Source organism: Malaclemys terrapin, chromosome 3 (genome assembly GCF_027887155.1).
Source record: "Malaclemys terrapin pileata isolate rMalTer1 chromosome 3, rMalTer1.hap1, whole genome shotgun sequence".
Classification (NCBI taxonomy): domain Eukaryota; kingdom Metazoa; phylum Chordata; order Testudines; family Emydidae; genus Malaclemys; species Malaclemys terrapin.
The window spans coordinates 6087538-6114290 of NC_071507.1; the positions used below are offsets into that span (position 1 = coordinate 6087538).

Genomic DNA, 26753 nt, shown 5'->3' on the forward strand with positions numbered 1-26753 from the left:
CTCCTCCAATACTTTAAGCCTATCTAATTTCAGAAACCAACAACAGCGGAACATTAAGCACATTTTTCTTTTCCATAATGTCATGGCTAACTGAAAGGAAATATATGATCAGAAACTCTATTCTGATTGTGGTTATCTCCCTCTAACGCTCTGCTGAACAGCAAAGTAACTGTAGCCTGACCTCCGTGAAAATGAAACTGTATTGTATACATCTGCCTGAGTTATAACTGCAACTCTTGATAGGAATCAAAACATTTGGCTCATTCTCAAAGATGGTAACATTCAGGTAATGTATATTAAATGTGAAGAATGAAATCTAAAACTAGGGAAGTACTGAAACTTCAAAACAGCTACTCTGTTCAAAATACTCCTGATGTTATTAACTTAATGCCATTGGCAATTGCATTCTTTTCTTGCCTCTTCTATTAATAGTGAAGGTAAAGGAGTGTTCTTTCCTAAGGCTCTCATCTAGTGTAACGGCTCAAAAATTTGGCATGAATCCTTATAATCTTGCCATTCTTTAGGTAGACAACCAGCTATACAACGGTTTGTAAACAGATCATCTGTCCAAAGAATTATTTTACCAAAACCATCCAGTATCAGTTACTTATGTTCAAATCTAAATCTATCTGTATGTAGAATTTTATCTGGACACTTCTAGTAACATAGTAACTAAGATTAGCTTTCTTATCGCTGATGAAGCCCATTTATGTTGATAGACATTTTTTCTTTGCAAGAAGAGGTAAGAAAGAAACAGATACGATTTGTAACAACCTTACAGCTGATTCTATTATGAAATCTGTACACTGCTCTATGGGACCCAATAACAGAGACCTCCTAAATTACCTGCTTTACCTGTCACAGATATGCTGATCTGAAACCACAAGGCTAACGGGAAAATATTCAGCATTTGAACAAACTTCTGTGCCTATAATGATTGTCCATGAAAGTTCAGGTACTTAACACTGAACCTCATTTCTCCAACTTGCTATAAAAAGTCACGTTTATTATTAAAAACTTCCATGTTAATTTTAGCACATTCAAGTACTACTCAGTTGAAAAGAACAAAATAGATAGGGGTTTGGGGTTTGTTTGTTTTTTTGGTGTGGAAGTTTTAAAACTTGTTTTACTGATTATTTTAAAATTACAATTAAAAACTATTAAAATATTTGGAACCTTACAAGAACTGTGCTTCTGTTACTAAAAGCTTTCATGAAATTAGCTGGCTCCACGCACGCTTCAAAGACTTGGCATAGATAGTGGGCTGTTAGAAGTGGATAGAGTTAGATTCACAGCCAAATGTTACAAATTATACCACTTGATGTGTGATCAAAGAAACAAAACAAAAAAGTGTTTTTCTTCCATGCTTGCCTCGTTGGGCATACCTTGCCTTTCCCCCCGTGGCATAAATTTGGCTACAACTCCAGTTCTGGAAACTTAAAAACTTTTGATTGTCTGTCCAATGAGTCAGCAGAGCTAGGGATAAAGTGAATGAATTTGCTCCAAGTGAAATATGCTCCAAGTTCAGGCTCCTACAGTTCCTAACTCCTATAACACTTTCATGTGCAATCTCCTTCTTTGTGCCAAGCTGTATTAGAAAGAACTAGTTTGTTGATTTGGCTTAAAAAAAAGAGTTCTGTGTCTGATTCACTTATTCATATTTTTAAATACACCTCTACGCTGATATAATGCGACCCGATATAACACGAATTCAGATATAACGCGGTAAAGCAGTGCTCCGGGGGATGGGGGGACGGGGCTGCGCACTCCGGTGGATCAAAGCAAGTTCGATATAATGCGGTTTCACCTATAACACGGTAAGATTTTTAGGTTCCCAAGGACAGCGTTGTATCGAGGTAGAGGTGTAACTGTTTTTAAGACCAACAGGATGTGCTGTTGTAAAAAGACATATAGGAAGAAATCTTGGCCCTGCTGAAGCAATGACATTTTTGCCATTGAGTTCAACAGCGCCAAGGTTTCACTCAGAGTCTTAGGGCACTGGAAACACTTATCTTTCTTTCAACTTAGAGCCTCACAATATACCCAATGCATTTGTATAGCTTATTCAAACTACACGCATAATTCCTTATGTTTGAAACAAAGCTGCCAAGGCCATGTCTGTATTCAAACTCACATCACTTCAACCTAAATGTTTGATTTTAAACTGATTCAGTTAAATTCATGCAAATCCCTGTGTGGATGCTCTTAATTGGATTTAAAGCTACCTTATATTGATTTAGCTTAAGCCAATGCTTTACCAAATGAAGTTTCATTGCTATAAGGCAGGTTTAAATCTAATTAAGAATGTCTGTCCACATTGAGTTTGCACTGATTTAACTATATCGTTTTTAAAACCATTTTAAAGTTAAACTGGCGTGTTATAGCATCCATCTTTGACAAGTGAAGATTTGTTCCCTGGACCAGCTTTTAAGGTGCACAGTTCTTTATAGACAGTCCCACAGTCATTTCTGGCTGATGCAGTGTCCATCAACTGAGCCTTATTTGCCCCAAATGTCCTGCTTTGGGGCATTGGTATTCTTGATTGTTCCCATTTTAGCAAGCCACATGGCATTTTTCTTTGATGCCCAGGGTCTGTTCACTGATCCATTTATGTTTAGGCCTGGGGTACCTTTTCCCCAGCACTTTGTTGATGGCATCCCTAACAGAAGACTGGAAAGAGCCTCATAAATTGTTGACTTGCTCCTATTCAAGGCTTTCATCTGCAAGGGCCAGAGTGTCAAATCAGTTGCAGATTTCAGCTGGCATTCCATTTTGACAGCAGCAGTCAATTAATTTCAGTAAGTCTAATTGACTAATGGAAGGCTTGGTTTGAGTTGCCTTCAACCTCAGTTCCACCATGGCCACGAGCAACCTGTGATCGATATTGACCACTTCAGCACACCTGAACACCCAATAGTGGTGCATACAACTTCTCCACCAATTAAAATATGAGAATGTGATCAAGTGCTTTGTGGGTTTGTCCCTCATTGGAATACCAAGTCCATGTGTGTATGTTCTTCCATTGGAAATTGGTATCAGAAACATGGAGTCCAGCTGCAGCACAAAGTTCAAGCAGTCGCTCACGATTGCTGTTCACAATTGCATCCGCAACAAAATGCCCAATGCTTTCTGGCCAAGCTTTCCTAGTATTGGCTCCCAGTGTAGTGCTGGCATCGCATAGCGCAATGATAATGTCATGAGGGGATACTCTTCTGATGACATAATACATGGCCCATGAGTATTGGTCCTTGTCCTCCTGACTGGCAAGGTAAGTGGGAGCATAAGCATCAATGACAGGGATGTTGCCATGTCTATAAGAAAGTCCTTGCCACATGATACATTTGGAGATGGGAGATCAGCTTATGAGGGCTTTACAAGCATTCCTTGACAAGGCCAAGGCAACACTGCTGAGGCCTGACCATACATAATGATTGCTGTTAATCATTGTCTTGCTGGTGCAGCTCCAAGAGGTCTCAGTGCGTCCTGCAACAGAAATGTTGTACTGGTTCAATTCAGTGATGGGAGGGTAGGAGTACCAATGCTTTTCAGGGTACGTTCCAAACTGCACATCTACATTGTGTGCAAAGGTCCAAAAATGGTGGTTCCATCAGCCAGTGGGGAAGGGGGGGTCTTTTCTGGGTTCCATATGAGTAATGTGTTGTGTGCACTGAGGCAGAATGTCTGAGTAGATGGAAAAAACATTTTCCAGTGCTTTATAACCATCCTATCAGAGCTGCAGCTCCACAACTCCGGGAGGATGTGAAGAGCCCAATGAGAGCCCCTCCATGTAATGTAGAGGATGTCATGGTCGAGGAGGTTTGAAGCGCAGCCTGTATGCTCAAGAATGGCCATGCTGCCGATGTTTGTGGTATAGCTGCTGAACTGATCAAAAATGGCCAGGATTCTGTTTTAGGATGGCTGACCCAAATTATCAATGACGTATGGATTCATGAGAAAATCCCTGATGACTGGAGCCATGGGATTATTCTCCCATTTTAGAAAGGAAAAGGCAATAGTCTGGTGTGTTCCAATCACTGCAGCATGACTGCTTTCCATTGCAAGTAAACTGTTCACGCTGATTCTTCGTGAGCATGCTAACCCCCTGATAAAGAATCTACGCTACCTACAGCAAGCCGATCAATCACAGCGCAGATTTTTACCATTAGACAAATTATTGGAAAAGATCAAGAGTTTTGGCACAGAGAATATGAGGTGTATACAGCTTTTATTGATCTAAACGCTGCCTCCAACTTCGTTGATCATTGCTCCCTGTCTGCAAGCTGCTGGTGTGCGTGGTAAGCTCTTCCACCTTCTCATAGAAATACACTACCAAACTGAGAGCTGTGTCCACTTAGGTATCAGGATCTCCAACTGGTTTGAGTAGAACAGCAGTGTCCATCAAGGATGCTTGGCTGCCCTGATATGCTCAATACTGTTATTGACTGAATGATGGAAACTCTCACTAGTCGCATACCAGGGGTGGTACTGCATGACTCCTGCATAGCAGACCTAGAATATGAAGATACCACAGCTAGATTCTCATCCTCAAATACTAATCTCATCAATGCCCTGAATATATTTATGGAAGAAGCAAGTAAGAAGTAAGACTGGTCTTCAAGTCAATTGGAAGAAGACCAAACTGATGAAAGGGGCTGATGGACCTCTACCCCTATCCATCATAATCAGTGGGCAAGAGATTGAATTTGTCAATGCATTTGAGTGTCTTGGTTCCATCGTCATTAGGGAGGGAGGTTGCCTTGCTGACATGAAACATCAACTCAGCAAGGTCAAGGTTGTTATGCATGCTCTTTGGAAGCCTCTGTGGCATCAACACCACATATCAACTCTAAGATGAGTATCTATCAAGCAGCAGTGACTTCCATCCTTTTGTATGGCTCTGAAACCTGGGCCACCACAGAGACGCAAATGCGCCAACTGGATGCTTTCGACATGAAACAGTAACGTCGTATTGAAAGTATATGGTGGTTTCATCATGTTCTAAATGAGGATGTCAGGTGTCAGACCAATCAGTCTCCAGTGTCTTCCCAAGTGACTCAACACCATCTCAGCTAGCTTGGCCATCTGCTTCATATACTGGAGTCCATACCAGTCCACCAGCTTTATGCATTTGATTCAACAAAAGCAGGACGGTGAAGACCTGGTGGATGGCCTTGCACAGGCTGGAAGGATATTGTGGCTTCTGACTTCGCCTGCCACAGCCTTAATATGGAGCAGGCCACAACCTTGACAGGAGACTGAGCTCTCTAGAAATGGTTGATCCAACATGTGTACTCTACTCTCAATGAGCAGGAGAATTAATGAATCAAATGAATGGTGTATCTCTGAATATAGACAAGGCCTGACATTGCAACATGATCTGACATGTCCTCATACTTAATTTGGAAAGATAAATTTGGTAAAAGAAACATCTGTCAGTAACCAGAAAGTTGTAGTTTTTGTATCCAACAGTATTTGCTACCTACATTTTATTTTACAGATTATTAGGAAAAGTCATTGAAAATCTGGGCTACTGTCATTGCACGTTAGATGTTAACCTCTGGTTCTTACACTGACATTAAACGTTATGTCCTCAGCACTTGTGGGTGTTTTTCCCACTTTCTTTTCTTTGTTTTTTAAATAATTTTTTGTTAGGCATTTGAATGCTTAAAATTAGCATAAATTGCTGTTTCACAGGCGCAAAAGCCACAAATCCAAAGCATGCAAATTCACTAACTTCTATGACACAGCTCAGGACACAAAGTAACAGAGCAACACAGAAATCTCCCAAACCACACTAGTGTAAATGCCCTCCACGCAAGATATTTTCTGTTGTAGGTACCTATAGCTACAAAAAAATGCACTATTTCTTAAAAATAAAATAATAATAATAATAAAATGCAGGTATAGAATTCTACTTTGGCAGGGCAAAAGCAATCTTTCCTTTGTCTCTTAAAACCACCCACATCACAAGATTTTGGCATTTAATCGCTGTCGAGGGAGGGCTAACCATGTGTCAAACAGAGTTGAAACTATGGGATCAGATATTTGGTGTCAGCCTAGACAAAATCAGGTCAAAAGTTAGAGCTGCAGTGAGGTGTTCACTACTGGGGAGAAGACTCTTTAAGCTCTCTTTGAAATGCTCATTAAAAATTGTCTACGATTGCTTGGAAGGAAAACTAAAGTGAAAGCTTGGAGGGAAAACAAAATGAAAGCTGTGAATACTCACTGTATCAGTCAGCATATGAAGCAATCTTATAATTGTATGCCTTAGGGAGACCTTTCATGAAGAGTGATCGCAGAATAAACTTCGCACAGAAAAGTGCTTACATTTTTGTCTTGGAGATTTTTCCATGGGCTTTAATCAAGCTATCAGTTTGAAAGGCTCTTTCTTTTAAAAACAAATGAGAACTCACACACTCAACCTGCCCTCAATTTCAAATCATGCTTGTATCATGTGCTTTGGTTTCAGATCACAAGTACATCCAACTCAAACGGTAATCAAAGAAAACATTCTATCACATCTCGTAAGAATATGGCACAGGTAAGAGCAGTTCAGTGCATCTAAGATACCTCTTTGCTTACACTTGGAATGAGCAACTTTCAGAATATTCTTGCAAAATGCACAAAGTTCAGGATACACATACAATGCAAAGCTACGATACTACAGTATTTGATGTACGTCAACAGGAAAAGTTCCTAAAAAACCAGTCATGCAGTTTTTGTGCCATGGGATAGATAATGGCTATTTCGTAGAAATAGATCCAACTGGCTCCATTGGAGCAGCAGTATAAATATTCAAAATAGAAATAATAATAGGCCCTGATGTGAAACTTTTTTTTTCCAAATATTGTCTCTTCTGTGAGTAAGGAAAGATTCAGCTTAGGAGCTACTATATCTTGTTATAAGCTTATAACTGTCCTCAAGGTTGGAATTTATTGAAATGTATCACATCATGCTCCTATTTTTTAATTTAAGGAAGTCTTTTGAGACATTTGAGTGGTTATTATTAATTAAAAACACACTAAGAAGGTACAATGGGGATTTCTAATGCAATGGAATTTCCATATGGTGTAGTTCTTAGCATGCTGTTCTTAGAATGCTGCTTAGTGAAACAAGTGGGATCACAGTTATGTTCCTGAAGAAAATAGTAACACATATATAAAATGGAGCCCCTCTTTTCTCTCCCCTTTATCCACATCTGCTCTGTCTTCACACCTACTTTCCTCCAGAGACCCACCAGTCTGCTTTTACCCAAGGTGGATGTGCATCAACTTTCCATGGAACTTGCCTGATAAACTTGTATTTTCGCTTGTTCCGTGTGATAAGGATAGAAAGTAACGTGCTGTGTCGAATGGAGATCACAGATTGGAAACGTTTATTTGTCCGAAGAGAATTAATCTTAAATAATCAAGTGCAAATGAGTTGCTAAACTGGTCTTCACTCTGAACTGTTTTTCTTCCGCTAGTTCAGATTTTTTTTTTTCTCTTAGGGCCCTGTTTTGTTGTGTCCTGTCTACCAATATTGGCCACTGTCTGTACCATAGACAAAAACATTCACCTTGTTGGTAGTATCTTATTACGCTTCATAGAAGAACATATACAAGGAAGAGGAAAAAACCATACCAAATGAATCAGAAGTGATCAATGCTTAAAGTAAATACAACAGCCAGCACTGGCAAGAATCCACAATTTCAATACATACAAGTGTGGCAATCATAGGTGTTCCTCATGTAGTGGAATTTGCCTGCATATTAATACAGTATTATACAAAACCTTGCAGGTCTGTTAGAACAGCGAATGGCAAAACCTTCATCATAACTTAGATTTGTGAGTGAATCTGCATTAAAGATATTCTGCATTTTAAAAGTGCCATTTCTCTCTCTCTCTCTTTCTTCCTCCAGAAGGAGGTGGAATAAATCCACAACAATCTTATATCAGGTAAGTTCAGCTGTAAAATTTTTTGGCCAGGTCCAGTGTATTCTTTAAAGAGTGGCAAATTATGACTTCAGTAACAATGTCGGTGCAAAATATGCCTCTTTCCTTTTAAAGAAACCAGTGTCTACAACTCATTTTGAGAATGTGTGACTGTGCTTATGTCCCTCTCACAACGAAAAAGACATAAAACTACACACTCCCCCAAAAAGCTACAAGAAGTTGGATGATCTTCTGAAGCTTCTGACTTTGCATCGCAATGTGTGGATCATTAAAAACCAGGACCCCTCCTCGTGAGTCCTTGTGAGGCTGGCAGTCCTAAACCATTGCTTATAACCTAGGACATATAAATAACCTAGCAATAAAACTCTGACATTAATAATGAAAATGGTAGCAGTGTTTACCCTTTGAATCCATGTTCACCTTGCATTCCTTCCAACACCTTTAAGAAATGCGTTAATCATAGTATAAAGTTGTTATCCACTGCCTTGCCAGTCATTTTTTTTAATAAACAGTCAATCCACTCATATGCTGAGTATTTCAAATTGAGTTCCCACAATACACTGCACTTGTGACCTTTGGATCATTACACGAAATCCAGCGCTCAGAAGAAGTTGCAAAGAGAGGCTGTTGATCTCTGAAAAAAATAAAAATAAAAGATTCCCACAGTTCTGCTTGAAAAACACCCCATATACAATGTACCCTCTTCTTCTGCATTCTAGCAATAGTCTTAAATCATAAATTAGATTAGTCTTCCACCAAATAACTTAAAAAGGAAGGAATTGTAGCAGACCAGTTTTGCCTGGCTCAACGCCAGATAGCAGCCAGTTCTTTTAGAATCCCAGTCACTGTTCAAAAACTGAACTTGGAAATCACATTAATGTTGAAAAAAAAATTATCTTCACATCGATGCAGGATTTTTCCAGGTTTCGGGGTCGGAAGAGGGTAAACCGAGATGGGAGGATAATCCTATGAACAGTGAGCAGGATATATTTCACGACCGTCGGGTGCACCATGTTCTGGAGATGCCAGCCGTGTTTTGTATTGCACAGGTAAGAAGGAAGTACCTCTCGACAGTCTGCCACCTGGATCAGTGATCTCTGCACATCGGCAAGTTCACAAAAGTGAAAACATTGAATTCTGTCATGATGGAGAAACATAAGAAGATGCCGTACAGGAAAAGGCACACAATTCCCAGCTTCTTATCCAGCTTCCATTTGTTCATGTGGACACCAAGTACCTACAATACACACAGTCATTTGCTCAGAGTAAACAGCAACATCAAAAACATTTACAATCAGTGGCAAGCACCTTTCTCAATAGCGTGACCATGAAATTTACTTTTCCGTTGCTGAGTGCCATTGATTTGCTTGAAGAATATTCTGTTCTCAATTGCAATTTATCATTTTAGGATATTATTATACAGTGGGCGAGATGTACTGCTGGAGTAAACTGGCGTAGCTACATCAGCTGCACTGATTAACACCAGCTAATGATCTGGCCCAATATTTTAATAGTCAGTTCATTCTGGCAAGAACAATTCCATTTAATTCTACGAGATTCATACCCCTTAAACTTTTCAACGGCCAGCTCCCTTCTGTGTGTCTAAAACAGCTTTCACCTGTGTACCTGGGCCTGCAATTTGCAGGTGCAAACACCTCTGCATGCTTTAAACAGCCTGATGCTTGAATATGAACATGTCAGTTTTGTTGTTTTTTATGGCAAACTCATATCTGCCCAGCTGGAGAGTGGATTGTGCACAAGAGTAAGTCTGGCTTCATTTCTATCCCGGAAAGTGACCAACGATTACTAGTGAATTTCCTGGGGCTCCTCTCAGGAAAAAATACACAATGTATCAGCCATCTTGTGTCAGGGCCAAATAATTGCTTGCAAAGTACCAGATTAGGCCCCTGGAAATTTTACAGTAGGACTCTAAGAGAAAAGGAACACGTGGAGAAAAAGCAAACGTCTATAAAATTACTATCTTGGAAATGAAAAACAAGAGATTATATACATACGGTGACAAAAACTGATGCCAGCAGCAAGCCGACGGAATAGATAAGTCCTCGGCTGTTTAACTGGATCTGAAAAGAAGGAATTTTATTAAAACTATGTGAGAAGTTTGAAGAATAGAGTTAATCTCTGCTAATTGATCTGTAGCCCTAAACCGCAGTTTCTAAACGACATCTCCAGCAATGTAAAAGACAAGTAAGACCATTACATCACTGTTTTTAACCCACTCCTCATTCCAGAAGAAGGTGTTTGATCAAAGGGTGACATACTCAGAGACTGAGAGCATTACAAAGCCTGCCACTCCCACCCCAACTTTCTTACTTGTCTCTTCATTATACCATGAGAATGTACCTTCCTCTGATTGACTCCTGTGTGATTCCTGCATGAATAAGATGGGGAAAGGCCTTTTTCTCCTGACCCATAATTTGATTTCCCAACTATCGTGAAAGAAATTCCAGGATAAAAATGTCCTTTCCCCCGTACTGTTATTAGGCTGCATAAAGGAAACAAAGATGGAATCTAATAGTGCAAATTGGCATGGTCAGTTTATGTCATTAAAGGGGATCTCAACGATCTAGTGCTAAGGCTCTTGGTTCTGTTTATCTAACTAAGGCTCCCATCCACCCAGCGTATGCAAGCATCTCACAGTTGTTAATGAATTTATCCTCCTAACAGCCTTGTGAGGTAGGGAAGTGCTATTATCCCCACTGGGCAGCTGGAGAACTGATGTGCACAGATTAAGCGAGTTACTCAAAGTCACCCAGAAGCAGGGAATCAAACTCATCTCTCCCGAGTCCTGGGATAAACTCCTAACCACTGGATCATCCTTCCTCCCTTTATGCTCATATGAGTCCGTCAGAGCTGTTTTTGTTTGTTCCTTTAGGTACTTTAATTGTTTTTTTCTAACTGGCATATTGGAGAATTCAGTTCCGGACTCAGGCTGGTTGAGTCAAAACTCTCTGCTTCAACTGGCCCACGTACCTGGAAGGCCAGGTGTTTGCACTAGGATTTCAATGAGAGAGAAATGTACAAGAGTCTTTTCCTTTACTGGAAGGTTAATACCTTCCCAATTGGAAGCAAAGCGGCTGGCCATTGTGCAGTGGGTAGCATAGGCTACTGCAATTTAACCCTTCAGGCTCCTGATTTTTTTATTTTCTCCATGCAGTTAAAACCTTAAAGCCTAAATAATCTAAGACTGTCTCAAATTCTGCTTATGCTTTCCTGGGTACACCTCACGGAATAAGTTTCATTAAAAAAATTATTTTATATTATCACATAAAAGCAAATTAATGTAGAGAATTTTTGCTGGGTAGATGCTGCAGTCTATTAAAGCAGTATTCCCACAGTGCACTACCAGCAACAGAGCATTATAAAGTAACTGAGCCAAATTTAGTCCTCCACTCAAATCAATGGAGTTACAGAAGGGAAGAATTTGGCTCATTCTGTGCAAAGAAATCATTAGCAAAGGTCAGTTAGAATCAATAGGCCTCCATTTCGCGCAGTTTAAGATTCTTTGTAGTCACTTTACACGCTACAAGCATCTTTAAAAGATGCTTCGAATGAGGACATTTCGAATGTTTGTCTGGGTGTGTTTATTTTCATTTCGAGCCGGAATATTTCCAATAGCATAACTCTACTTGTTACTGGGATCCAAGGGGACAGCTGAAAGCGCAGTGTTCTTCCTTAAGTGGGCTGATTTCCAGCTCTTAATTACTCAGCTGGGTCTACAAATGTATACAGAGCAAAGCAAAAGCATTAGTCCATTACTGCAAATGATTTGCAGAGCAGAAAATAATTCTGAGGATAAAAGTTCATACACCTCTAACAATGTGGGCCTTGTGTTTTAACAGCTGGATTTCTTTCTGATTTGTAAAACTGTCCTTAATCCAATGAGCAATTCAAATGAGAATTTTCTGTGACAATGTAATTTACTCAAGTGCCAACAGGGGAAATAATGGTACACAGTGTATCACCAGCCATCTTTCAGCACTCACATCCTCTCAGCTGGATTATAAAGTGGCACATTTGTAAGAGAATTAGGAATTGCAAATGCGAGGGATGGCTAAAAGCTCAAGAACTACATGGCACAGGACTCCTACGGCATTCACGGAGTTCTACAGATACACCCAGGAAAAACAAATTGGCCGCCTGCTGGCCCGAACTCTGTGCTCGTGACACAGGTGTAGATCCACAATAACTCCATCGATTTCAGTCCCCCAGTGCAACTGAGAGTAGAATTGACTGGAAAGAGGAGCTCAATTCTGGTATTTGGCAGTCACAATCCTGCAATAAACCCCATAAAGGCAGATCCCTCTATGAAGGCACTATTTCTTTTTCCGCTAGATTCCACTTCAACTGGCATATTTAATACCGATAGTTATGAAATGGGCATCTGTGCTGGAGGGGCTTGTCTCTTATTTCGTGCTTGTTCAGAGCCCAGCACAATGGGACCTCTGCAAACCACTGGAATGAAACTAAATTATAATAATGAGAACCGTTCATTATTCGTATTGCTGCTATAAACTGGAGAGGTTACGGTTTTTATACATGACCTGTAGCCCAATCAAATTCTGGAATTCTGTTGCTGCCCCAGATTAATGAGACCAACATGTGTTATTCTCAGTAGTCTGACTGTCCCAGGAAACTAGAACATGGAGTGCTTCAAAACAGTAAGGCCAAATCTGGCATCGCCCATGTAACGGAAGGAGGGAAAAGTACTGATCTTGCTTTTAATGTAAACTGCAGGCTGCAAGTGCCACCCAGGGAGCTGTGTGCTTGTGTAGCTGTGGATGGAGAATGGAAGAAGACTCCTGGGCCATTTCTGCTCACAGCAGCAATTACCGCTTCTTCACAGCACTCGCAGTTTTTCTGAAACAACATTTTCTCCTAGGGTTGGAAGGAGTGTCTGCCTCCTTGTCTGAGTTCTGAGGACCTTCTCCAATACTTCTCTCTAAACCTGTCTGCTCTCCTCTGAGATCCTCACATTGTAATTATGGGGAAGGAGGTCTGGACAAGATTCCCTTCCTGGCCTTTTGACCATGCTGACACTTCCCCTTTGCTTGTTGCCTTTGGACCACTCCCATCCTTTCCTGACCCTAAACTAGAACAGCAAGTAGTCTGACTGGCTCAATGAATGACAGTAGTATGGATTTACACTGGTGTAACTGAGATCAGAATCCAGCCCCTAGGCTCCTGCAGAGCTCCCAGTGGCTGACCCAGAATCGCTAGTTTTTTTGTACAATAATTCTTGTTTGGATTTTGATTAGAAGCTGTTTCTCACAGGCTCCAATATATTTAATAGCTGGTGGTATTAAATACACCAACTAAAGTGGAATCTAGCCGAAAAAAGAAATAAACTGACGCAGCTGGATGTTTTTAGCATGGAAAATACCTGCATTCAACATGAAGGACAGATGGTGCTTCTCAGTGACATGACTGGACTGGTCTGAAAACAGGAAATGTACCTTTGAAAGCAGAAAAGTTCTTAAACCTACATCTAAAATGGGCCAAATGTTGACATATAAAAGGACAATTGTTACAGGGATTTGTTTTTCAGCCCATTTGCAAAAAAAAAAAAAATCCTTTTCTTCATTAAGAATTATTAAAATGTACTAAACATATGTTAATCATTTATTAATCTTTTATACACTATTTACAAATGGAGCCTTAATAGAAGGCATGACCATAAGATCTGCTGGTCTTAAAACCCAGCAGGCCTGACAAGAAGGTTGAGTTTATAAAGGGTTAATAAGGGTTAACAAATGTTTTATTAAATGATTACTCAACTGTTACAGGGCAATGGATTGCTTATGACCACTGTAACACCTTCTACTGATGTGGTAACAACCCCCTATAACACACATGACTCAAGACTGTAACATGTTTACAACGTCTTTTAATTATTTATTAACAGTATAAAGTGTGTCTCGCCTCACAACAGCAAATCAAATAATCCAATCAACTGCCACCCATCACAACTCCTCAAGATGGAGACTTGAGCATCAGTTTTCATGTAATGGAGTTGCATTAGGAGAGATGAACTCTCACTCCAGCTTGACAGTTCTTGTTGTCACCTTTAGGTAACTAGATATGCTTCTATCCTTGAGTCAAATAAAATGACCCATTGTAGACAGGCAACCTTGCAACAGCTTTTCTTTTGTGAGGCTTGGCATCCTCCTAGAAAAGGATGAGTTCTTGGAAGCGACGGGAGAATATTTGTCTAATTTATCTACTTTAATTTTCATGTCTGAGCACTCTATGCCCCTGTGATGGGGTATCCACCCCCACACGAGGCCTGAAGGGGTAAATTAGGCCAATTAACCTCTTGGCTGGACCTGGAGGAAAGCCAGGGAGTGCTAGGGCCTAAATGCTGATGAAGTCCAGCTAGGGGAGGAGCTGGGCAGGGTCTATACAGAGAGGAAGTTAGCAGTAGATAGGGGGCTGCAGTCAGGTGAATCTGCAGTCACACTCCCTGAGACAAGGGGGAGAGCAGGAGCCTGAGAAAGGCAGGGTAGGAAACAGTCAGGTCTGAGAGGGATAGATCTGAACCGCTGGTTTGAGGGACCCTGGATTGGAACCCGGGGCAGAGGGTGGGCCCGGATTCCCCTACCAACCACTGCAAGAGTGGCAGAGTCAGCACAGAGGAGACTGCCTGAGACTTTGAGGATAATATCCCAGAAGGAGAGGATAATATCCGAGAAGGAGAGAATGGTGGTGACTTGGCTGGAGGGCTAAGCCACGAAGGAGAGGCACTGCAGCTCTGGACTAGCAGGACAGCAGTTGCAGAGTGACTGACTGGAGCAAGGGGCTGAGTGGCTTCTAGACAGGGTGCGGACAGGGGCGAGGATTTCCCCACACCCGAGGAGGTGCTGCTGAGCGTTACAGCCTCATTGCAATGAAAATCATTACACAAGCCTTTTTCTGACGGCAGGATTAAACCCCTTCCATGTAAACAGAGAGGGATGGTTTCCTTGGGGAAAACAATGGTCGCCATGGAATGCACTTTGTCAGGAAGCTCAGTTGGCTGGAATCGATATCGCAGCTGTATTTTCTGGAACAAAAACTACAATTCACTGGGCAAAAACCTTGTTGGGAAACGCAAAGCATTATACAAGCGACTGAGAAGAAGTTTCCATGGTGGTTCAGGAGTCGGAAATGTGTCTCTGGTATGCCACATGCGGGCCCAGCGAAGTGGAAGGACTCAGACTGGAAGGGGGAAAACTGGAAAGAATCTGCTAGTAGGTGAATTGAGAACAACAGAAGGCAAAGGAAGTTGCCAATAAAAAACTGCCCACGCGTCAGATTTTTACCTGTTGTAAATAGGCACAGCTCCTGTGGTTTTCTCTGACTAGGAGCGGCATTGATTTGCACCAGCTGAGGAGTTGGCCCGCTGCATGGATATAATCCATTTTTTTGTTCCAGCTTCAGTTCCTGTTTTTGCCTCCCTCCTGCTGCTGCGGGGTGTGTACGTGTCACTGAATACTAGGATCCTACAGGACTCTGTCATCACGGGCTTTACATTGGGCAGTCAGAAAAGGACCAGGCCTCTTTGAGATGAAGGGCATTTGGATCTGGAGGGCGATGCTGTTCCAGTTTTTGGGGGGCTGCTGGACGGGGTTCTCACTCTAGGAGAGAAAGGTCTCTTCCCAGCAGGGCTGAGCTCATTGTCTGAGCAGCACGGGGGGAGAGAGATTGCAGCTGCACACTTAGCCAGCCCATTCCTAGCCCTAGCAGCACCTCTGGTGAAGACACCTAAACCCACTCCCCTAATATCCATGAAAACACAGTAGCTTTTGTTCCAAAAGACACAGTTGTGATTCTTCTAGCCCTGAAAGAAAGAAGAGATGAGTGCTCAGGGGGCCAGATTCAGACCTGGTGTAAGCAGGTTGCACCTCCCTTGCAAGTGCCTGTCTGGGCCAAATTATCTGGTGATGTAAACAGTGGTGTCCCATGACATGTGACAATAGGGCAGGAAAGCAAAGCAGGTGTAAATGGACTCCTACTGCTTTATTTTACTTGCTTAACCAGCTAGATGTTTTCCCTGGCACACCCGCTTCTGTCATGTGGGGTGTAAGTTACGCCCATTTTACATACACACCTATGGCCAGAGTGATGCAGGTCACACTGCTTTATCGTCTTCCAGCCAACTTACTTCCGACATGTAACATACGCTGCTGTTCTCAGCCCACAATATGGCTCAGTGTCTCACTGGCTTTACCGGCACATAGTTTTACTGTTGTAGCCTTCTCACTGTCTCCTTTCGCCAGTCACTATAATGCTGCAGACTGACCTATTCCCGATTCAGCTTCCCACTAGCCACAGGGGAAGCCTCAACGGCTCTGAAAATTGGTTCAAATGCTTAGGCAAAAGTGTTCAGACCTCCCCGGCTTTCAAAACTAAGCTGGAAATAGGGTGACCAGATAGCAACTGTGAACAAAAGGAACAGGGGGTGGGGGGTAATAGGCACCTATATAAGAAAAAGTCCCAAAAAACGGGACTGTCCCTTTAAAAATGGGACATCTAGTCACCCTAGCTGGAAATCAACCAAGACCAAGCTCTCTCAGGAGACTACTGGTATTTCCTGCTCCTCCAGTTTAGCTCTGGAATACTGTAAAAACACGCTTGCTTGGCATAGGTCACTATTTCTAAATTCAGAGAAAATAAAGCCAGCAAAATGTTTTAAAAACTCAAACAGGGCTTGGGCTTCATTTGCGTTTTGAGCAGAGTGGGAGACGGGGTCTAAGAGTACGTCTACGCGGCAAGTGAAGGTTTGATTGTAGCATGGGTAGGGCCTGGGTAACAAGAGTTAGTAGATATGTTGGCATGGACTTCAGAACAGGTTAGGAATCAGAGTCCATACCCAGGCTCCCCCGTGGGCTTGTACTCTTGGTTGCTAGCCTGTGCAGAAGTCCGTGCTGCCACGTCTACACTACTATCGTCACCTGTATTTTAGATTAAAGCTAACCCGGGTATGTTTACTCATGGTGCAATCACACCTTGACTTGCAGTGTAGACGCATCCTTAGTTGGATTTACCCTACTTCCAACCAACACCGCTTCCTTCTAAATCATAGAGGGAAAGAAAAACTCAACTCCCTCCCTTTATTTAAAAACAGGAAATCCTTTCCTGGGAGACAAATTGTCTACAAGCAAAGCACGGTCTGGTATTGAAATCAGGAGAAATAAACTCTCCTTCGAGGTTTGGCTTGTAATCACACAGCTAAGCAGAACAGGAGAATACCCTGTGTTGACTGATTACAGTTGACAGGTTTGCAAGTTCAAAATACATACAGCTTGAATTTAAACGGGGCGCTTCCCCTCTCCCCTTTCTTGCACCGCACATGCAAAGATGCTACCATGAATCCAGATAGCTCTTGCAGTAATGAGCCCTGAAGGGCAACCTGCCTAGCAGCATTTGAAGTTGAACACTGGGGATAAAAGGGAAATAATGTAATTCCAATCTCCAGTTCTGTTCTGGAAATTGCTGAGAGGAAAAGGACTTGCTGTTGCCAAAACCAAACTGATTTTGCTCCAGGATCCATATATGTAAGAAATTATCTCATTTGATCTCAAGGGCTCTGGTATATTTCCAGCCCTCCCTGCTGGCAAAAGCTGAGGGTTCTAAGTCTGCTCCCAAACCTAATTTTGGTATAGCTTCTCCTGCAGTGCTGGGGTTGGCATCACAAGTCAGTGAACTCTGCATTCCCTGAAATATGACGGGGTCTCCAGAGTGCAACAAATCCAGCTGTAATTTAGGACATATGTTACATTCCTGCCTGTCTGTGTGCATTTCCTTACTGGATAGTTTTGAGTAGGGCTGCTGTGTGAATTTCCTTTGTACAATCCAACACAATTCGTATCACCAAGGGCTTGGTTTTGAACAATGCAGGCATCTACAAACTCAAGGTAATAAGGAATGAATGCAGGAGTACAGGAGGACCGGATCCTGTGCTGAGAGATCCCTTTGGGATCGGAAGTAGGGTTGCCAACTTTCTAATCACACAAAACCGAACACCCATGCCTGCCCCCTGCCCCTTCTCCGAGGCCCCACCCCCCACTCTCTCCATTCCCCCCTCCCTCCGTTGTTCGCTCTCCCCCACCCTCATTCACTTTCACCGGGATGGGGCAGGGGTTGGGGTGAGGGAGGAGGTGCGGGGTCCCGCCAGCACTTACCATGGCTCCCAGGAAGCGTCTGCCTGGTCCCTGCGGTCCCTGGGTGCATAGGCGGCCAGGGAGGCTCCGTGCACCGCCCTTGCAGCTCCCATTGGTCGCGGTTCCTGGCCAATGGGAGCTGTGGAGCTGCCACTCAGGGTGGGGGCAGCGCACAGAGCCTCCCTGTGCCTAGGGGCTGCAGGGGACCTAGCGGCGACTTCCGGGAGCTGTGCGGAGCCAGGGCAGGTTGGAAGCCTGCCTTAGCCCCGCTGTGCTGTCGAAAACCGGATGCTTGGTAACCCTAACTGGAAGCTTTTCTCACTGTACATCATTCCAGCACCCAGTCATAAAAGCCCGTGATGAAGAGAATCAATCAACCAATCAATGCAAACTAGGTAAAGGAAGCCGCAGGGCTCAATTCTAGGCCGGCTATGCCCCTGCCCAGGGGAGTCATGAGCTGTTACTCCCAGTCACGGGCTATGGATATCATCAGGCTCTGGCTGAGGGGGAGACCAGCTGCCATTCCCCTGCCTGTGCAGATGGGTGGGAAATTGGCTTCACTCCCCCCAGTCCAACACAGTTGAGCTGGCGCGGAGTGGGAAGGAAGTTGTCCCGCTGCAAATGCTGAGGCAATGTTGAAACAGAGACCCAACTGTGACTGTCACACCACTCAGTCTGTGCCCTACTCCTGGCACAGGGCCTTGCTCAGACTGGACTGCAAGGGCCAATCCTGCCCCATGTGAACAGATGCGACTTAACATGAGTAAGGGCTGCAAAATTGGCCCTATGGTTGCTAGCGCTTCTGAAGAGTACAAGACTTCACACCATGGAGGCTGAGTCGGAGGGCACACGCCACTGGTGGAACAATACTTTGTCAGGCAGGACCTAGTAACACAAAACGGCTACATGCCCGGTCAGTCATTGTTATACTGTGATATGAATTGATGCCAACACGTGGTCATCGGTGGCACTTTTGCAAAGCACACTCATTAGGAAGGCGTATGCAGACATTAGCAGGTGACTATTAGTACTATACATCTGAATTTGAATAGGTCTAAGGACCAGGTTTTGTTTGAGAGCTCCTGGCCAAAGAAACGAGGAGGCAAGAACGTTCTTCTGTGGAGGAGCTAGTGCTAGCCTCACCTCTCATCTCACAGGCAGTTCTCTCCGATGCACCTGGGGGATGCCCAAAACAGGAGCCAGACATCAGCTTTCAACAGCCTGTGCAGTTAAAGCCTGCTCCAGTGGCTGATGGGGAGATTGATCAACAGTCCATAGTGCAGCTAGTATTCTCGCTATACAGATACATAGAATGAAAATAGATACAGGAGGGGAAAATGGGGCGAGATCACTGACAGCTCCATTTCAAGGTGGAGCTGATCCTGCTCTTCTAAGGAAGTTAAAAAAAAAAGTCCTGGCCCAAACCTGTTCTGATTGCTGACGGTGCTGCAGGTTCACTACGGCTGCCAGATGGAGACCCTGAGAAGCACCTGGAAGAAAGATAGGAAACCTTTTCCATGGACGGTTTTTGTTTCTGTTCTGCATTTGCTAGGCCTGCATTACTTGGCTCCCAAGGATTGAGTCCAATGGCATTTCAGAAGCAACAACCAGTTCAGGACTCCGAGTGTTGAATAACTGAAAATGTGAGGGCTGCCGGGGACAAGGATCGTGTGGTTCTTTGCTGGAAAGCTCTGCATGAGGGCTGGATGAGTGACAGGGCCAGTACAGAGGCAGGTAGAAGGGTGTGTGACCAAACAAATTCTGTGAGCAATGATGAGGCGAGCTCTGAAGGAGTAAGACTGACCCGTCTTAACAAGTAAAGAGGCTACCTCGAATTAATATAACTGGGATATAGATGAGATACAGAAGGAACCAAGGTAATCCGGTGAGGAAGCTTCTTGATATTTATTTTCTAAGACAAAGGCTAGGAGGGTTTCATTTGCATCTGATTTGCAAGCTGCTTTACTGTCTGGCGGAGAAAGGATGGAGGTGGTGGTTTGAGCAACAGCTGAAGGCATTGGGAGAAACTTAAGAAGACAAGATGGATGAGGCAAAAAAAGGAACCACCAGGGATATCACAGGTTGAGATCATGGATAATCCTCCTGAAGGAGGAGACAGCAAACAACTATGGAACCTTTCAATTTGGCCACCAACAGTAGCTGTTCTGCCCTAGAGGAAAACTAGATTGAGAACTAGCTGTAAGCTTTGACCAGACTCCTGTCAATCTGTGACCAAGAAGTAAGCCAGGGACAGAAAGAAAGAAAGAAAGAAAGAAAGAAAGAAAGAAAGAAAGAAAGAAAGAAAGAAAGATCCAGTAACCCAGATTGGTGACTGCACAGGGAGAGATTTGGCTCCAGGCATCTGTGTCCAGAGGGGGAAAAAAAAAAAAAAAATCAGGGTGGCTTCTTGCCTCCTGGATGCCAGGAGAAATGATCACAACGAGGTTGTCTGACACTGTAAAGGAGCTGTCCACATTGTAGTCCATGGGGGAACAAATGATTCCAAGAAGGGAGATTCACTATAGCCAAGATTCACTCCAGGCAAAGAACTAAAGATCACCTCGGTTGAGCCCATCTTTTCCAAGATCTTCCCAGTGCCGAGTGAGAAAGGGATAATGATATCAGAAACCAAATGATAAAATCGGAGAAATGCAGGGCTGGAAGGGATCTCAAAGTTATCAAGCCCAGCCCCCTGCGCTGAGGCAGGACCAAATAAACCTAGACCATCCTTGGCAGGTGTTTGTCCAGCCTGTTCTTAAAAACCTCCAAGGACGGGGATTCCACAACCTCCCTTGGAAGCCTATTCCAGAGCTTATCTGCCCTTAGGGCAGGTCTTCACTACCCACCGGATCGGCGGGTAGAAATCAATCTATCAGGGATCGATTTATCGCGTCTCTTCTAGACGCGGATAAATCGATCCCTGAACATACTCCCCGTCAACTCCGGAACTCCAGCTCGTGAGAGGCGGAAGCGAAGTCGACGAGGGAGCGGCAGCGGTCGACTCGCCACCATCCTCACGGCTAGGTAAGTCGACCTAAGATACGCCGACTTCAGCTACACTATTCACATAGCTGAAGTTGCGTACCTTAGGTCGACCCCCACCCCTAGTGTAGACCAGGGCTTAGAGTTAGAAAGTTATTCCTAATATCTAACCTAAACCTCCTTTGCTGCAGATTAAACCCATTAATTCTTGTCCGACCTTCAGTGGACATGGAGAACAATTGATCACTGTCCTCTTTATAGCAGTCCCTAACATAACTGAAGACTGTTATTAGCTCTCCCCTGAGCCTTCTTTTCTCAAGACTAAACATGCCCACTTTTTTCAACTTTTCCTCATAGGTCAGGTTTTCTAAAACCTTTGATCATTTTTGTTGCTCTCCTCTGGATTCTCTCCAATTTGTCCACATCTTTCCTAAAGGGTGGCACCAAGAATTGGACACAATGCTCTAGCTGAGACCTCACCAATGCTGAGGAAAGCAGAATAATTACCTTCCATATCTTACATACCAAAGTCCTGTTAATACTCCCCTGTGTATAAAATATAGTTTTTTGTCTGGTGAAAAAAATTTCCCTGGAACCTAACCCCGCACCCTTTACATTAAATCTTATGTGGAAATTGGATTTGTTTAACATCGTTTCGCTTAGTCTCATTTTTCAGGAACAGAACTACAACATTAAGCGAGGAGTTGCTGTATTTAAAGAATCTCTTCTTATTGCCTTTTATGTCCTTTGCTAGGTGTAACTCATTTTGTGCCTTAGGCTTTCTGATTTTGTCCCTACATGCTTGTGCTGTTCTTTTGTACTCCTTAGCAATTTGTCCAGGTTTCCATTTCTTGAAGGATTCCTTTTTGATTTTGATGAATGATGCACCCGTTTTGTAGATTCTCAGGGCACTGGAAAAATGCCTTCTGTGATGAGCGATGTTTTGGATTAGGTCTCCATTTATGCTGATGGGTACTAACGGCCTGCATTCAAAATGTAGACATGCTTGACACTACTTGGGAAAATGGGAGGAGGGGAACTTCCTCGAACTCAGACAATAGGGCGCCGGCTTCCAAACACATAACAAGAGACAAGAGATAGAGATTTTTTTCTGAAATAAAAGCTGAAGAATAAGATAATCCATGCACTAAAATGTACATTCACCAAAGCAAAGAGCATGGAAAACAAGCCATCAGAACCAGGAGTGTCACTTACAATGGGGTGGCCTGGGCACTGAACTGGGACTTCTATTCCCAGCTCTGACCTACTGTGTGAACTTAGGGAAGTCAATTCATCTCTCTCTGACTGGTTCCTTTACCAGGAAGATTTTTTTCCAGGGACTCTGTTTATATTATGTGTTTGTACTGAGCAAGATTTTTAAGGATGTTTAGGTGCCAACAATTTCAATTGGACTTAGGTGCCTCCAGTGACTAGGATAATGGCCCTTGATTTCAGTTGGGGCCGTTAGGTGTGGTTGTAATACACATAATAAATAATACTACTCTATTACTAAGGGGGCAGAACTGGGACCTTTTGGGATGAGTCTCATCATAGCACTGTTAGTATTGATCAGTACAATCTATACAGAGTTGCTGTGATATGTTAGAAGTATTTACAATGCTAGCAAGCTACAATTCAACAAACAAGAGAACGCCGACCTCATGTCCTAATATCTCTGTGGCTCAATGGACCCTCTGTAAAATGGGCACAGGAATCCTGCTTTACAGGGGTTTTGTGAGGCTTACTGTTTGTAAGACACTTGGAGATCCTTGGATGAAGCACAACACAACACAATGGGGCCTCACATTCAGAACTTCACCACTTAAACCTATTTCCTGCTATGAGCACTTGATCAGCTGGTTAGTGGGTGAAACCACATTACCACATAAGGTTAAAAAAATGTCAGCATGTATAAAATCATAGCACAGCACATTGCCAGTTGTGTACACACATCTCGATACCAAAGCTTGTCACATAGACAAAAGAAAAAGGAATCAGATTCTGCTCCACATTTCACCAGTGTAAAACCAGCGTAATGCCACTGATTTCTTCTGGATTTACACCAGTGAAAATGAGAGCAGAATTTGGCCACTGGTGATTATAAATCAGATGGGACAAAACAACAGACATCGAGGGATTTCACCAGACCTGACATAGGAGAACAGTCTAGGAGCAGATGTCAATCTGAATGTCAGAACACATCATTCACATGGATTCTTGCCCTGCCCGTTCTCCTCCATCAGGAGGATCCCTCTAGGGTTCCCCACAGGCAGCCTCACTGACCTAGCCTCAGGAAGGGGGTGGGGGCAGCATTAGTATGTGACTAGAGTGGTGTCTACACTGTGTTTTAAAACCCACAGCAGCGAGTCTCAGGGTCTACAGACTAGGGGTTGTGCTATGGCACTAAAAGCAGCTGCGTAAACGCTGGGCTGAAGCACAGGTTCTGAAGCCCAGGGTGGGGGGGAGGGTCAGAGCCCAAGCTTCAGCACGAGCAGCAACATCTACAGTGTTGATTTTAGCACCACAGCGCAAGCCCTGAGCGCCTGAGTCTGTAGACTCAGACTCACTGCCATGGTTTTAAAATGCAGTGTAGACATACCCTCGGTGCCACAGCAGCCCTCCTGGCAGAGACTGATGAAGGGATGTACTGAATCAATGTTTCACTGGCTGCTCTGCCCAGGACCTCGTCCCAACCAGCAGATCCTTCCACCTTCTGGGCTGCACTGGTCATCACAGACCCTTTGGCTGCTTTCTGTCACCAGTACCTTCCCGGCAAGCAGGCTAACCAGTTCAGGGACCCTGTGGATGGGTTTCCTCTGATGGATGATGGCATGAGCCCAAGCTAACTCTGGCCCCAGGAGCATATGATATGGGTGAAATCCTGCCCTCCCCCCCACCCCAAAATCAATGGCTAAACTCCCAGGATTTCACCCTATGTGTTTTAAGATATTCATCCTGGACCTGATTCAGCAAAGCATGGAAGCACGTGCCTAACTTTAAGCATGGACCTAAATCCCATTGACTTAATGTGACAAACATGTACTCAAGTGAAGAGATGGTTGGGAATTTTCCATCGAAAGGGTTTTTCTATGGAAAATGTGGTTTCACAAAATTAAAATTTTTCCACAGGAAAACTTCAATTCTGCCAACATTTAAAGAAAAAAAATTTCTTTCAGGAAAACCGAAACATTGTTTTGTTTTGGATCAGGCTGTCCTGAATTGAAAGATTTTGATTTGTTGAAATGACCTGAAATGTCTTATTCAATATTAAACTTCATTTCCCTATGGCACTGAAGCAAACAAACCTATTCATATGATTAAAGTTACTCATGCACTTAAGCACATTTCTGGACTGGAGGTTTCACTTTTAGCCCATCTACTCTTTCCATCAGTGTCTTCGCTCCATTGGTCTTAAAGCTACAAGTGTCTTAACAGTTTGTTTATTAAAATGCATTTACCCTCTGCTTTCTCTCAAATTTAATTTCAAATCCCGTCATCCGGCTGTGGCATGATTCAGTTATCTTGCTCATTCCGGTGGGGTAATTTGCAGTTTTGGATGGTAATTTAAAAGTAATTATGCTCAAACCGGCTTTTCTTTTCTTAATCTTTTCTTGTGGGGGGGGGGGGGCAGGAAGAAATGCTTCAAAGCTTCAGAAATAGCTTTGGGGACTTCCTCTTTTGGACGAGGCAATCCAAATGGGAAGTTGGGAACCTGCCAAACATTTATAGAAATGGTAATTTTTAGCTTTGAAATCTTCCAGTGTTTAACATGTAAGCAAAGTCATATTAGTCTGTTAAAAACATGGGCCCAGTTGTGCAGGGCCTGAATGATGTGAGTAAGCCTTGTTGGTGTGAGGAGTCCTAACACTTATTTTCACAAATCCCTCAGCGTAAGCTTAGTGTGGTTGTCTTCTCTAGATTTAGTCCAGTACCAGGCACACTGATGGGGCTGAATAAATAATGAACAATCATAATTCACAAGTGTTGTCCGTGTCAGCGGACTGAGCCAAGTCCTTACACGCCAGATACAGTTTTTAGTTTGGCTGGCTGTGGAGTCTGGGCTAAATCCGTTAACTTGAAGTAAATAGTGAGGAAACGCTCATGGCGAATTATAGGGTTGTTGTTAAAGCTGCTTTTTAAACATGTGACCACATTGCATAACAAATAATCGGGATAAATTAAACAGTGAGGACATTGTTACACATGGATGAAAGCACGCTACTCATGTTCAGCCTCTTGTTTATGTCCCTTTTAGAGGAAAAACACAACAAGGATAGGGAAGAGCTACGATCTAGAAAAATGAATTTGATCCCTACTACATTTAATTTAGTTTTGTTTTTAACCCCAGCCTTTTTCCCCAGTCCAAGTGAAATGTCAGAGTTCGGTCATAAGGTCACTGCTCCTCCACACGGAGACTTTAGCTCAAGATTGAAAGTATCATTATTCATGGAAGATGTTTCACACGTTGAAGCATAAAACGATGAATAGGTGAAATAGAGGCACAGATCTTTTTGATATGTACTGCGTTTTAATTAGTCCTTTGCTCTCTCTTGGCGCCATGTGGGTGGGGTGGGGCAGGAGAGCTTGGCAGGACACCTGTCAGGGATAGTCTCTGTATATTAGACCTCAGTGCAGGGGGCTGGACTTGATGACTTCTCAAGGTCTTTTCCAGCCTTACATTTCTAGGATTCTGTATTACTGCAGATCCTTGAGACCCCTTCTTAGATTGGGGTCCCATCTGGTTACGTGCTGTACGGACACAAAGTAAGAGCAAGTTCCTGCCCCCCAGAGCTTCCTATGTAAATAAACAAGGCTGATAAAGGGTGGGAGGTGAAATAGAGGCACAGAAAAGGGGCAGTCACTTGTCCCAGGTCACACACAGAGCAGGTCACTGGCACAGCTGGGAATAGAAGCCGGGTCACCTGAGCCTCAGTACTCTATCCATTGGACCACACTGCCTCTAAATACCAAACATGCCCTGAAGACAGACAGGGGACTGCAATCTTCAGGGATGCCAGGTAATATGCACTGTATTCACTTAAAGCAATGAACAACGCCTACTGGCATTGTCCAATAGGGTGCCAACGTTTAATCCACGTGCAAAGGTGTCTTTATTCCTCTTGTGAATTAATCCTGGATGCATTTGTGGGGGTGGGAAAACCTTCTTGGCAATTCCTGACCCTTGAGTGCCTGACTGTGTGCCTTTAATGTTCCCTTATCAGATTCATAAGGAATTTCCCAGGTTGTTGTTTGGGGTTGTTGGTGTTTTTTGGTAGATGAGGGTACGAGGCGGGGAGAGAAACCCATGAAACGAGGAAGCAGCAGCTTCACTCTGCAGGACTTGAAAGCTCACCTGGCTGGCAGGAATTGGCAATGGCGGGTGTCAATTCCATAATCAGGAACTGTTCGGCTCAACACCATCAGAAAGCACTTTCCTGTGCACCTTAAGAGGGATACCCTCTCCTGAGCCCTCACGAGGTCTGCTGGAGAGCGGCAGAGCAAAGGTACAACCGTGCAAGTGCAAGCCCAGCTCACTAGGACTCCCTAATCCCTTTGCACTTTACAAGACCCATGGGCTTTTCACTATGGTCTTGATTGTCCCTAAGTCTGTGGGTGCAGGGGGTAGTGGATGCCATAGGCCCATGCCAGCCCTTGCTTGTAGCAGGTGGGCAAGGAT

At 43.4% G+C, this 26753-nt stretch overlaps 1 protein-coding gene across 2 annotated transcripts in view; it reads right to left on the reverse strand.

The window, feature by feature from the left end:
- Nucleotides 1-7358: 7358 nt before the first annotated feature.
- SLC24A3 (solute carrier family 24 member 3) overlaps nt 7359-26753 on the reverse strand; it is a 346242-nt gene continuing 326847 nt past the window's right edge. For both annotated transcript variants that reach the window (XM_054024007.1, XM_054024006.1), the window contains exons 16-17: nt 9950-10015; nt 7359-9171 (exon numbers count right to left, since the gene is read on the reverse strand). In XM_054024007.1, the coding sequence (XP_053879982.1) occupies nt 9022-9171; nt 9950-10015 (216 nt within the window). In that variant the 3' untranslated portion in view covers nt 7359-9021. The remainder of the gene's footprint in view (nt 9172-9949; nt 10016-26753) is intronic.